Below are 13,932 nucleotides of genomic sequence, written 5' to 3'. Positions count from 1 at the left end.
TTGCTCAGAATTACTCTGATCAATATCTAATTCATATAGTATATATGTGTGTGCCTGTATAGTTTTTTAACACATGTGAGCACAATTCAAAGGGGCTGACAAAGTAAAGCCATCACACACATCTGTCTCTTGAAAACTCAGATTGGCATCATGGGTTAAGACTGCAAAGTAATCTTGATGTCTTGCAGTATTCAGAACATAACACTTTCTCAAGTTTACTTTGAGTATTCTAGAAATCTGCAGTTTCTCCCTGTCACTGCTCTCCCCCACTGGTCCTCTTATTCTTTCTAAAAGAAACAACGAAGTTTAATTTCTGCAGCTTAATTTCTGTTTCCAAAGATTTCTTTTTTTTTTTCAGAATCTGATATTTCTCTTCCCAAGTGTTCAATCATTGTCTCACTGAATGCAGCTAATAAGGCAAATGGAAACAGGTATTTACCTCAACTTTAATATTGCTGTACATGCTTTTTTATTATGCCATGATCCACGTTAAACATGGGGAGGTGGATATAAAAACATTTAAATCCTCTAGAATGCTGAACTAACCAGAGGCTGCATCTGTTTGCCTGCTAAGCAGGCTACAGGTGCAGGAACGCTACAGTACCTGTATATTAAATACAGAAGTCTACCTTAAAATCCAACATATAAGACAACTAGTAGAGAACTGATTTGACTAAAGAAAGGCTGATCTGACCTGTTCCTGACTGAAGAAAGGATGATTAAGTGAGTGAAAGGGGCAGCTTCTCTTCCCTAGCTTGATTGAGCTAGCTATTCATAGGAAACTCCTATGAATAGTATGAGAATATGAATATGTGAACCTTCTTCAAAAGTTCTTTCCCTTTCATTCCTGAGCCTCAGCACATGTCCAGTACTTTTCTTTGATGTGGGAATGTTGAAGCCATAAAGAGGTAGGTGTCAGGTGAGGAAATGTGTTCATCAGATATCCCAGACACTTGTGTTTCCTTTGAGAACTGAATTAAATTACTTTTTGATTTTCAATTGCTCGAAGTAAATTGAGTGGCATATGACTTGAATATTTCACCTCCAGAACCTCACATTTTGCCTTTCTGGATTTATATGACCACTTAACTCACAAAGCCATTGCTATCTTTCAAGAAGTGCAGAGGCTCTCTCAGGAAGACTCAGTATGTGTGCACTGACATCTGCTTCTGGAAATCAGTTACAGACAAGAAGACTACTCGGAAGCAATGTGAGTAACAGTTTTACTGTTGAGCCACAAGGATTAATTGTAATACTGAACATGTGTTGAAGGGGTGATCGTTCAGGACATTTCTTGAAGGCAACCATTGTTCTAATGCTTTCAATTTCCCAACAGGTCACTTGAACCTCTTAACCTTCATTTGAAATCCTTGCCTCTTACCAAGATCTCAGTGCAAGCCACCGAAGCAGACAAACACCGTGACAGACATTTCATTAATGGTAGATTTGAAAGCTGTATGGCTAATACATAGTTACTCTTAAACTTGTACCAGGTTAGTATTATTCTCAGCACACAAATAACAGTAATGGGCAAAACAAAGTTTTATAATTTTATGTAAAAAAACATCTCTATATGGGAAGTTTGTGTGAAGGAGTAGTCTGTTAAGAAAAATGAACTTGTCCTAAAAGTAGAAGATTTCTGCTACACCAACTTCACCCTTCTTTCTGTTCTGATTTTTAAAATTTGTGTATGACACATTGAAGATGCCACACCCTGATCATTACCCTCTTTTCATATTTTAAATCATCCACATACAGTTTGCACAAATAAGTCTGTATATTTCTACTCAGCAGTCAAATCCTAAGTAAGCAGAATTTTTTTTATTTTGCTCTCTGTTCAAGCTGTACATAAATACCTTATGATCCATTTAACAGCACCAAAAACTACCAGAAAAACTTTCATCTGAACTTCCAAAAATGTCTACTTCGCCATCTGTAGAGGTGAGAATTATTATTTATTTCAAATTTACCCTTCTCCTTCAAATAGGCATTGTATCATTTACATAGCAAGTCTGAGAAGTGGTTGAATTAATTTCATTATATCTAATAGAAATCCTGTAAGGCAAAGTGACTGGATGTGTATATTTCAAAACAACTATGATGTTCCTTTTTTAAGGTACCAAGTGTAAAAGATGGCTCTGAACACCTGGATAAATACAATTTCTAATTTTATGATCTTTACTGTAGTACCTGAAATAGTACCCCAGTTAGTACCCCAAATACTGTTTATGAGAATATCTGAAACACCTTTATTAGTACACATCTGTGCTAACATCCAAACATCAGTTTGATCTGATATTTGCAGGCCTCCCTTTTAGAAATAATTCCGAAAGTCTGTAGATACTTGGAAAAGCGTTATGTGTATTGGGAACAACATGTTTTTGTTTTAATTCCAGGGCTTTTATGTTAATTGCTGAATGTGAGTAATTAGGTCTTTCACTTTATATTTATTCAGTAATTTATCATTCACTATTTGAACCATAAATGGAATAGTCCAAGTACTATACAAGATTCAGAGGAATTGTGACTTCTGCTCACTGTACTTGTGAAAAAATAGAAAACAAAAAGCAACATATTAATCCAATATGTGGCGCAAGAGAAAAGCTGTGACAGGTTTCAGGAATTTCATCTGGTTTCCTTGATTAGCTTCTAAAGATGAAATTAAAGACATACAACATCCTTTACATTGCTGGCTAGACACATAACACCAAAGTAATGTTAAAATTGCTTTTTAAGCAGTACTAAAACCATAGCTCAGAAACACTCAAGATGCTAGAGAACATTGCAGATATACTGGAAAACCTATTACCCTAACGCCTTTTAAAGAAAGGGAGAGTGACAATGCCTTAGCAAGACCCATCTTCAAAAAGCAACAAATATAACCAAATAGGGAGGGGGCAGGCAGAATAAAGAATAAATATAAGACTTATATGAGTTAGCCTGTATCACTCTGCATTTCTATTTTATTTACAAACCTATGACAGGGCCAATCTGATCTCAGCTGCATCTCACCACTCGACTTCCCTCAACCTTCCATAAACCGGAGGATTAAGACTACAACTGGTAAACTACTGCAGCTTCAAACAGCTGTTATTGAATTTAATATTGAAAGCACTGTTCAGACAAGAAACTACAGTCAGCTGAGCTCTCCTGGAGGCCTTTCCCTACTGAACCCCTCCAGCTTCCCAAAAATCAGTATTCATATACTTCTGGATCATTTCCTTAATGCATCTCGTTCCTGATAATCTTCCTCTCCACAATTCACAGACAAAGGCCAAAACAATTTCCATCTGTATTTTCCCATGGGAAGTCATCCTCGCTGATTAACACAACATTTGAAATACAACACTATTTTATTTATCCAGTATAAGGTTCCACCTGACACTCACCAGCAGCACTGGTAACATGTTCTGCCATTCAAAATTCAACTGGAGAAAGTACTGTGAGCTCTTTACACAGATGAATGTATTCCCAATAATCAAGTCACCCTAACTGATACTTGATAAAGAGCTTACTCTCTCAGTTTTTATAAAGATAACAAAAAATAATGCCACAAATCCTATCAAATAATTTGTTTCAGTTTTCTCTATCACAAAGATTCCTTCCCTTTGGTTCTCCTGTTCTTGTATCATCAAGAGTGTATAGAACTTCAGTCACCTCATCTGCATTTCCATCTATTGCTCCTATGTACCAGGAATATAGAGGCTCCCCCCACGCACACACACCATGGCAAGCAGCCCATATCCTGCAGTTTAATAAGGAGACACCAGGGACCCTATATTGAACAATGCTGAATAACGTACATAATTCTACACTAAAAAGTGGACACAAAGGGCCCACATTTCCTGTGAAATGAGATGAACTTGCAATTATTATTACTATTAAATAATAACGTTCCCCATTGAAGCACAAAGGCTGGGAACAGCAACAAATCCTAGCATTTTCAAGCAGCCCAGGAAGTATGATAGAGCCATGGATAGTACTACAGTAGCTTACTTTCAACTATTGTAATTAAACAAGATTTTAATTACTTGCCATTGTGGGCAAAAAGTTTCATTCATATTCCACAAATAAGCTTACTGACAAGTTTGCTAAAATATTCAGTTCCCAAAGACATGGAAAACAATCTTAGCAACCTTTTTATCACAAGTGTCAAAGGCTGGTTATTGCATAACATGTTATTTAACCTTGCTGAAGTCCCCACATGGTAAACTGCAAGATCTTCAACAGGCACAAAAATAAAGTGCTACTGAAGGCATTAACGAACTCTAGCAGCAAAAGAACTGCATTTAGTAATGAATTTGCAGGACATCCTTTTAGCCCATCAAAATAGGTTCTTACACATAATCAAAACAAAATCAAGTCACTTTGAAGTCTGGCATTTAGAGTGTACTAATAAGTTATGTGGCAAACTAGTAATCAAATAGTCCCACAAACTAAAGAACCATTTTCAGCTGCTGGCTTTCTTAAGATTTTTCTCCAACCCATTATACGTTTACTCACACCTCCCACGACTTTTTTTTTTTTTTTTTTTTAATGGGAAAGTTGTTCCAAATCGTTGTGTTAGGAAACTTTCTGATTTTCTCACTTGAAGAGGAAAAAACATGAAGAATAAAGAGCCAAAAAACCATAATGTTCCAAGTGAGAACATTAGATTGTGGACCGCTAAATACAATTACAAGTCAATCATAATTCCTACAGTTTGAGAGTTGTAGGAGTTAGATTTGAAATTGCTGAAGTTTGAAATAAGCAAACTGAAGTCTGAAAGTCTGTCCTGTTACTGACTGCTACACCACAGACAGAGCTGAGCCAATGATAAATGCTGGAAGCCTTATTAATTACAGCTGCAAATAATATTTGCTACTCTGGGATCTTGGGAAGGGGGTATGTTAGTCTATACATGACAGCAGAGAAAAAAACATAACTTCAAGTTTCTCTGCTTTTTCCAGTTCTCTTCCCAAATAGTAGAAGTATCACTCACAAAACTTCTACATTGCATGAAGCTACTGACAAAACATCTTTAAAGGATACTCAGATTTGGTGAGCTAAGCACAAAGATGAATATCAGAACTGGTAAGTTAGCCTTCAAGCTTCCAAACTGGCTTATAAAATCAGATACAGTGACTGACTGACCTCTGAAACAGCTTTGCTTAAGAGCATTGGTAGGACACAAGACCGCAGGTACACTCACCTTCTTACTCATTCCCTTCTCTTTATGCAGTTCCTCAACTCATTAGTACCTGTCTTCAGGAGCAAATAATGACATGCTCTTCATACTTTCCCAGTTTCCCTCTTATCCCATCAAGTGCGTGGATTTCTGCTCCATATCTCATTCCCATTCTGATCCTGTCTGGCTACACTTACATCAGACAGCTGATCAGTGGGTCAGGGTATGAACTCAGGCCCTGTTCAATGTACAATTTGACTATTAGCACCTTCTGGTCTTGGTGTGAGCCCCTGTTGTTCCAGTCAATGTCCAGACATGTCTTAGGACACCATGAAGGCCAAAGAATGCTCCCAGTAGGCAATAGGAGCAAGACTGCCCTTTTGCAGGGAAGGAGTTTAGCCGGGCTGAAGAACAGGGGGATGGATCACTTGGTCATTCATCCTAAACATACTGGGGTGTGTCTGGGCAGAGAAGCAAAGCACCATCAATTCCAATACTTAACAACTCCCAAACTTTCACTGCTGAGCTATGTGGCTCAGCTCCTGCACCACTACTCCCCTATACCTGATCCCTTCATTTGCCTCATTAAGATCACGTTTCCCCTCTCTCTTCCCAAGCATGTATTCAGTGTGATTTGGCTCTTGCACTGCAGAGACCGATAGCTTTTTCCTCCCTAGTGTGAAGCAGAAGTGGGGTGATGGTACAGAAACTCTTTCAGAAAGCTCTCTGTGTGTGTGCAGCTCCTGAAACAAATAATAAAAAATAAGAGCAGAGAAGCAGGCAGCAGTGCATAGTTGTAGCTCGGAAACAGCCAAGCTCCCTAAAGATCCCATGAAAGACTGGTTCCCTTTTCCTCCCTTGTAACCTGCTGATACACAGCCCAGCCCAGCTGTTGCAGCCGTGGGTTGTGCACTGTGAAGGGGCATGTGGGCAGCAGTATGTGTGGGGAGGTCAGACCAAAGCCTCGGCTATATTAATTAGAAGAGCATGAAGAGAGATGAAGTGACTTAACAGAGTACAGAGCATATATCCATGGTGCAAAGACCATGGATTTAGCCACTGCAAATGCCAGCTCTTTCCAAAGGTACAAGTTAAGTCTACATCTCTTAAAATATTGACAGAATCAGAAAATGCAACTTAATTCCTGAAGGAATGGCTCAGTTTAGCTGAAACTTCAGCAAGGTTTCAAATACAAAAAATGTCAGCATTGTAACGTGGATATCTCAGTTATAAAATCACAGGGCTACCAGCTACAGCTGTAATGAACACAGCCTGTGTTATACTCTAAAAGGGGAAGCATCTAAACATATCCACTGACAAGCTCGCTAAAATGCACAAGTTTGCCAAGAAAGGTGCTGCTGACTTAACTAGAATTTTCCTTCAAAATCAAAATCTATCTTTGGAAAAGTAAAGAAGAGCAACCCTGACATCTAATTCATTGAACTGTGGGACTGCATGAAGAGATGCTGCCATTTCCCGTTAAGTCATCTTTACTCCATAAATCCTTTCATGTGGATGAACTAGTGCCTACTTTACAAAGTGACATTAGGAACCTTTTATGATCAGGTGTTGAGAATGGTGTGAGTGCTGGCCAAATAGTTTGATGAGTATCTTCTAGAGTTTGTAAAATTTTCCTATACCTAGCTGCATTGACATAGAACATAAGGAGAAAAGATTCTGCTACAGAATACAGTCACAGCTATTTTTGTAAAGAACATCTTAAAGAAAATTGAAAATTTGAAAGACATTGTTCTAAGAATAAATGGAGAGAAAAACTAATTCTATTTGTGCAAATAAAGGCCAAATATGCTGATTAGGCAGTTGCTGCCCAGGAAATGACCAGAAACATCAAACACAAGTTTATACTACTCATAAGAAATAACTCATAAGGATATGTCAGTGTGTCAGTTATTCTTAATAAATCACTTTCATGGGACAAAGGTTTCTGAGACAGGAGCAAGTAATAGTGTACATAAACATAACATTATTGCAGAAAACATCATGTAAAGCCTGCTACATGATAAACGCTTAAACACAAAAGAGAACTGCTGTTCTTTAAACTGTAATACAAATACAAAACAGCATTTGAATGTAAAACCTATACTTAAAGTGGAAAACTAAACAAAAGTGCAAGTTGAGTAGCTTTCAACAATCCTGCCATTAAACAAATGGACATTCATTATTAAATTTGGTGTTGCAGTTATTTATTTTAATTTCCTTGTTCCAGTTTGGGAAAATCCATCTACCTGCTGCTGATGCCAATGTAAAATTCGATTACATATGATTATGAAGTATTATGAAAATAATTTTGTGAGGTGTTGAACTCCAGGCTGCTATTTACAGAAATATCAGTAACAATATACTGTTACTGCCACAGGTCAGCGTTATCTGTAAACTAGCTTTGGTAAATCTGATCGACTGCTGCATTGATCAACTGATGGAATACAAAATTTCTGACATTTTCTTAGCTTATAAGCATTAGTGAGAAAAAAATAGGTGCATTAAAAAGAGGAAATGTAGGCAATACCATGTATAAGTTTCCAGTATCAGATATAGCAAGATTTATGTAAACCCAAAGATTTTCGTGTTAATAATGTAAATCACTCTACAATACTTTACAACACTCCTCCAAGCAGAGCTCAGATCATCCTTTTAAGTGGAGCGGGTTATTTTCTGTTGTTTTATCCTTGTTTTTTAAACATCTTGATAATACCAAGCTAATAAGACAGGAATTTAGTATTATGAAAACACCTGTAGGAAAAAAAATCCTTATGCACAAAATGAAGTTAGTATTCATTCAGGCTTCTGACACTATGCAGAAGCACTGTTTAATATGCTCTATTTACATTGTAAATGTAAATATAAATGCATACTAAATTACTGCTTATATAAACTATGTAATATCCACTCATTAACTCCTTCTTGAAAGGATAATTAATTCTCAAGCATGGAAGAGAACCTAATTAAACGTGACTTTTGCATAACTTATTAGAAAGAGTACTTTGTTTTCAGAAAGTGTTTCTAACATTAAGCATGTCAACTACAAGAGCTTTTAAGTGCTCAGTGTACTGTGCCTACTTTACTACACTGTTCAGAGGTGCTTCATCAGCTCTCCATACCCAACAATCAATCCTCTGGCCCAAAAACAAAAAGAAAAAAAAAAAAAAAAAAGAAAAAAAGACCAAACCCAGGACTTCTCAATTTAATTGAAGAGGTTCCTGCCAGTTCAGGGCCTTTCCAGAATAAAAGCTTCAGTAATGAACTTTTCCCCCAACTGCATATTTGCCACTTAATAGGGTGATTTGTGCATGCACTTGAGAATGATGTGACCTGATGCTCCATAAGACTAAAGCAATTCAGCTGTGCCAATAGTTCAGCCTAACTCGTGATATTCAACTTTACTGGAATAGCCAACGAACCTAAGTAGTATGTATGGCATGTACCTTTCTCTAAACACAAGTAAAACTTGTGGAAGATTTCACAAAGGGGAAGTGTAAAGGGTTTACATAATGAAAAAGTTAATACTTGAAGGGTCCCAGTTCTTCTATCCAGAAAAGCTGAAAAGGCTGTTTTTTACTTTATAATGGCAAATACTCTATTTCCTTTTCCCTTCCTTCAGTCCAGCTTAATGCCTTCCATCTACCTAAATCTCTCTGATTGAAAAAGAGCATATAAGCAGAGCAGTAAATTTCCTCCTTTCCAGCTTCCTGCCTTGTTTTATCTATCAATGATCTAAATTCTTTAGCCTTGCATCATGCCTGTAATACTAGAACCCAGTCCTCAGTTGGCCTCTGGAGACTAAACAGAGCATTAAATGTTAATCAGCAACACTCCTTACCACATTGAAATCCAAGTTTTTTTCAACCCACTCCTTGGCTTCTTTGAACTCCTCTTTCATTTCCATGATATAGAGAGTATCAAGGGCATCCACGATTGTTGCTCCTTGTATGTTACCTGAAATACATGAAAAGCCAGTGATTTACTTTCCAACAGAAGACTCTTCCATTAGATCTAATTAATTTAAATTAATTTTAATTTCAAAATCCAATTACAATTAATCCAATTAAAAACTGGGTGCATAAGCATTCAAGTGGTAACTAGTAATTCACAGCCTTTACTTTGATTCCCATGCCACAACCCAGCATCATAACATTTAAGTATTTCTTCCAGTAATGAACTTTTGAAGAGCTGTTCTGATGCACTGTATTTTCAGCCATAATTTTGCATTTTAAAACACTGATAAAACAGTTCACTGTAAAATGACATAAAACGCAGTAAATCTCAGTAACTGAGAAATTCCTGTTTCTTCCAGTTTGGAATGAAAACCATCAGTTGCTTTTTTGTTTTTATACTCAGTAATATACATAAAGCTTTAAGAAGCTGGGATGTACTGATCCCATTTCAGTTAGGAAAGCCCTTTAAGAAGTACAGTCTGTAGAAAACAATTTTTCTGATACTGTGCACCACCGTGTAACCTGCACAAGACAGCACTGGGGGAGGCAAAGGCAAACCTGCACACATGGGGTTGTCAGCTCAGGAGGTGCTTGCAAGGCACTGGTTTTTAGAGCAAATTCTGGTGGTCTGCAGAAGCAGCACCCTTCTACCTCTGTTATAGAGATAAGTAAGAGCTAGCCTTGACCTAACACTGCAAGGTGAAATATCATCAGTATGTTCGCTTTTGAATGGATTAAATGTTCATCACTCTGTACCGAAAGGTTAATGTGGAGAGTGGAGTTCAAGAAAACACAGTCACTCAAAATACTTTCCCATGCTTACTTCAAATTTACCTTGACCTTTTCAAAACACCACTTTTGTCTAGGAAAAGTTTCAATTCCTATTTACTGAATAATGTCAAAAATTCAATTTTGACCGCGCTACTAAAATTTATGTTTCCAAACTCGGCTCCCACAGTTTTCATAATGAATGGAAAAACACTGTTATATTTTAGAGAAGACTCTGATACAGAAGTAAACATTTAGAATTACAAAATAATTTAGGTTGCAATCAACAGAGAAAGTCATTCAATCCAATCCCTGTCTCCCTCAGAAGGGCTAATGAGTCAGGTGAATAGCTGACTACTCATTCAGGAATTGATTGCACCAGGGGAATAACAAGATAGTAGCTACAATTAATTAAAGAACTTGATTATCATCTTGTCTCTGAAATACCTGACAAAAAGTAAATTTTATTTTATAAAGTTATCAAATATCAGAACTCAATTTTTCATATTTAAGAAAGAAATCTACTGTATCAGTCAATTCCTGTGTTCACTGCCATCATGGGTTGCCGCTTCCACATGAAACACAGAGGTGATTGGAGAGCTCTACATAGCAGGATTGACACCACTGTCTTAAATTAAGCTTCCAGGTAGAAAATAATTTTCCATTTCCACCATCTTAAACAAAATAATATTTTAGGTTATTACAACAATTACTTAGTACATTTTACAGAATCAGATGCTTTCTCTATTTTAGCAGTTGCTTATACCACCCATTTTTGGAATGTCACTTTCCTACTCTGAAGGAAGTAATCTCTAAATTTTCCCCCAGATATTCCGCTAATAAAACTGCAGCATACTTTGGTAAAAACAACATCATATCCTCCCAGAGCTTATTTGGAACTTGGCTGTCTTTCTCTAATATTAAAGGAAAAGTATTCCTTTAAACTTGGCTAAGCGACTTACATTTTTCCTGAGTTTATGAGAAAGGGAGAGTGGAAAACTGCTGGAGGACATCTGCTCAAGAACACTATTGCAAAAGCTCTGGAGATGTCTGGTAACTCCATACAACAAAAGCAGTTCCTAGTGAACCTTTACAACTGAGCTCTACTTACAGAAAATCATCTATGACCTGATTTGCTTCAGTGGATTGTCATAGGCTCACCATGCAAAGACATTCTTTGTGATAATCCTCTTGTAATACAACTAACACCACCACTAAACAGTTGAGCTTTCAATTTTAAGGATTAGTACTTGAGCTGCAACTCACTGCTAAGTCAGAAGAAAACGGAGAAAATACAGAGAAACCTTATTGAGGAATCGCCCTTGGAGTCACGTACTATGATTTTTTTCCTGAGTCTGGCCTATGGGGTCTGCTTAAAGCACAGACTTCTTGTAGACAGACAGAAAAAAATGCTAGAATCTCAAGTAGATCTTAATTTATTTGAAATAACTTTTGCTATTATTCTGAAGGCTCCAGAAAACAGAATAAAACAATTAATGTGACAATTAGTCAAGTTTGTCTCAAACAGCTGTACTTCAAAGTTCTTGATAAAAGACAAAAGAACAGAGAAAGACTCAGTTTAGAGGTCAGAATAACAACTTGTGAACAACTGCAGTTTACACTAAGTCAGCCAACAGGATAACTTAAACTTGAGAGTAGTATGGAAATTGTGACACTGAACAGTTCATTAATAACCAGTCAGACAGTGGTGGTGGGGGGGGGGGAAGGAAGGCAAAGAAATTAAAAGAACATTTCTTATTATGGGATAAGACCAAACATTTCACAAGCCTATATAAGCTATGCTTCTCAAAGCACAGCCAATAAATTATTAAATACAGTTATCCTTCTTGTTCATTCCTACATGACATTCCCAAGGAATTACACAGTAGTCATGGTCTACAAGAAGCAAAGACGATTGCCAGGCAATTACAGTACACACTCATGACACAGAATATTTGGACAAGAGAACTGTTTTCTTATACACCTACAGTACTGCTATAAATCTGACTAACAGTGAGCACTGTGTTACAAAGAGTGCCAGAAGAGTTGCAGTCACCATGGTAGAGTTTCATAGTTGCCCTAGGCAGGAGGAAGACATCACAAAAAATACTTGGAGCAAATTCATACACCTCAGGTAAATATAGATATATTTTGCAGATAATTAAAAAAAAAAAAAATATATATATACTCAAGAGAAAATTAACTTGAAACTCATAAATCATAAGCTCAAAGGGAGTAATTTTGATGATAAAAGAGATAAGCAGATGTACAAGCCTACCAAAATGAAGAATTATTAGTCTCTACCAAAACCTCCAGAGCAAGTACTAATCTATGCTCCATTTTACTTCTGTTGTTAACCCTTTACTTTTCTCTCTCGTCTTTACTCACGGCATCATTTACTCCACAGGATTAATAGAGAACACATAAAATAGCCTACTATTAACTGAAAAGAATGCAAAAGAAATCAGTCAACATGAAATTTCCAGTAGACTATCTACATCTACAGAGCTTCCTTTCCAGTTCAACACTTAAAATCTTATGCAATGATCTGGAAGAAAACAAAAAAGAACATACTGCTAATAAGATTTGTGGACTATTAACCACAATGGCTTATTACCCATCATTTCAGAATAGTATGATATAAAGCACAGGCAGCCTGTATCTCCTCTGTGTAATGCACAGTTGGCCCATTTAAACTGCATGCTTTTTAATATCTAACAATGCCAATGGATGTGCACACAAATAAAAGGAAAAGAGATTACATTAGAGAATGGAGTAGCATCTCGGGGCTGGGCAGCAAGAGCAGAATGAGAAGAGTGATCAGAGGATGAATAACTTTGTATGAGTTTCCAGGATGCATGCCACTGCAGGGAGAACTGCTGTGGATGTGAATGACAACCTTATTAGCACAGCTCTATGACTGAGCTTATGTGGCCATATGGTTTAAGAACCACAACTGGCTTACGGCCAAACCCTTTGCAGTGTGTGCCAAAATAAGTTCTCACTTGTCTAGCCCAGGCTTTTAGACATGGCTTATATGCTGGCCAGAAGAGTCCGAAATGGATACTTCAGAATCAATGCTTGTTGGTGCACTTAATAGTTTTTACAATTTCCCCCCATCCCTTGCATACCAAGCTTGGCATTTGAGAATACATATAGGTTTGACTAAAGTAACATTCTGATTTGAGCTGTAGGTTTCTTGGAGCATTGCTTCAAAAGCTGACTCATGTCTTAGAACAGTGTTTTCCTTTATTTAAAGTTCACTGAAAAGGTTCCTATCCAATATCATTAGCAATTTAAAGTGTCAAGAGTGATTAATTATTAAAGTGTGCTATGCCAAAACATGAAACTCTTGACTCAAGTACTGGCAAACCCTCAGCAATATTAACACTTTTAATTTCAGTGACTATTAGCACCTGTGCTAAGAGTGGGGAAAGAAAAATTAATTCAATTTTTAACAAATCTAGCTTTTTGTATGTGTAACATGAAACAATATAGTGATATTTCTAGAATGTTCTTCTAAATCTCCAGTATTTTATACATCTGTGCATTTTACAGCCAGCACTGGTGTCTTTTAATTTGATAAAGCTCAAATAATTTTTCCTTCATTTCTTATCTATCTCTGTGCTTCCTGTGGAAGCCTTTGGCATCCACCACATTTCTGGCACCCGTGCAGCTCAGCTACATGTTTTGTTATGAACCACCTTCTTTTGTTTGAACATGCTGCCTAGTAATTTGCTATCTCCACCCCCTCCTTACAAAGGATATCACTCCCCACAGGGAACAATAAATCCTTGTGCATCCCATCCATGCCACTTTTTATGGACCTCCATATATTTTTCTGGGAAGTTGCCAACCTTTACTACTCACTATGAGCTCAAGTCTGCCCGTTCTGTATTAACTCAGAATTATATGTCCCATTTCGCCAAGTGCTAGTTTAAATTAGGAACATTTGCTATTTCTAAGTGCAATTATTGCCTTTTGGGGAATCCTTCTGGGTTTGTGGAACTATTTGCAGTTTGCCATTGTCAAAGCTACCCCCCC

The 13,932-nt window shown here is 37.1% G+C and overlaps 1 protein-coding gene across 1 annotated transcript in view; it reads right to left on the bottom strand.

Moving 5' to 3' along the window:
- MAN1A1 (mannosidase alpha class 1A member 1) overlaps window positions 1-13,932 on the bottom strand; it is a 142,163-nt gene that overhangs the window by 87,111 nt on the left and 41,120 nt on the right. The window contains 1 exon segment of the mRNA XM_039569082.1: window positions 9,006-9,121. Coding sequence (XP_039425016.1) covers window positions 9,006-9,121 — 116 coding nt within the window.

This window comes from Corvus cornix, chromosome 3 (assembly GCF_000738735.6).
Source record: "Corvus cornix cornix isolate S_Up_H32 chromosome 3, ASM73873v5, whole genome shotgun sequence".
Lineage (NCBI taxonomy): Eukaryota > Metazoa > Chordata > Aves > Passeriformes > Corvidae > Corvus > Corvus cornix.
Note: the sequence above shows the minus strand (reverse complement) of the source record. Positions and strands in the feature narration are given on the sequence as shown.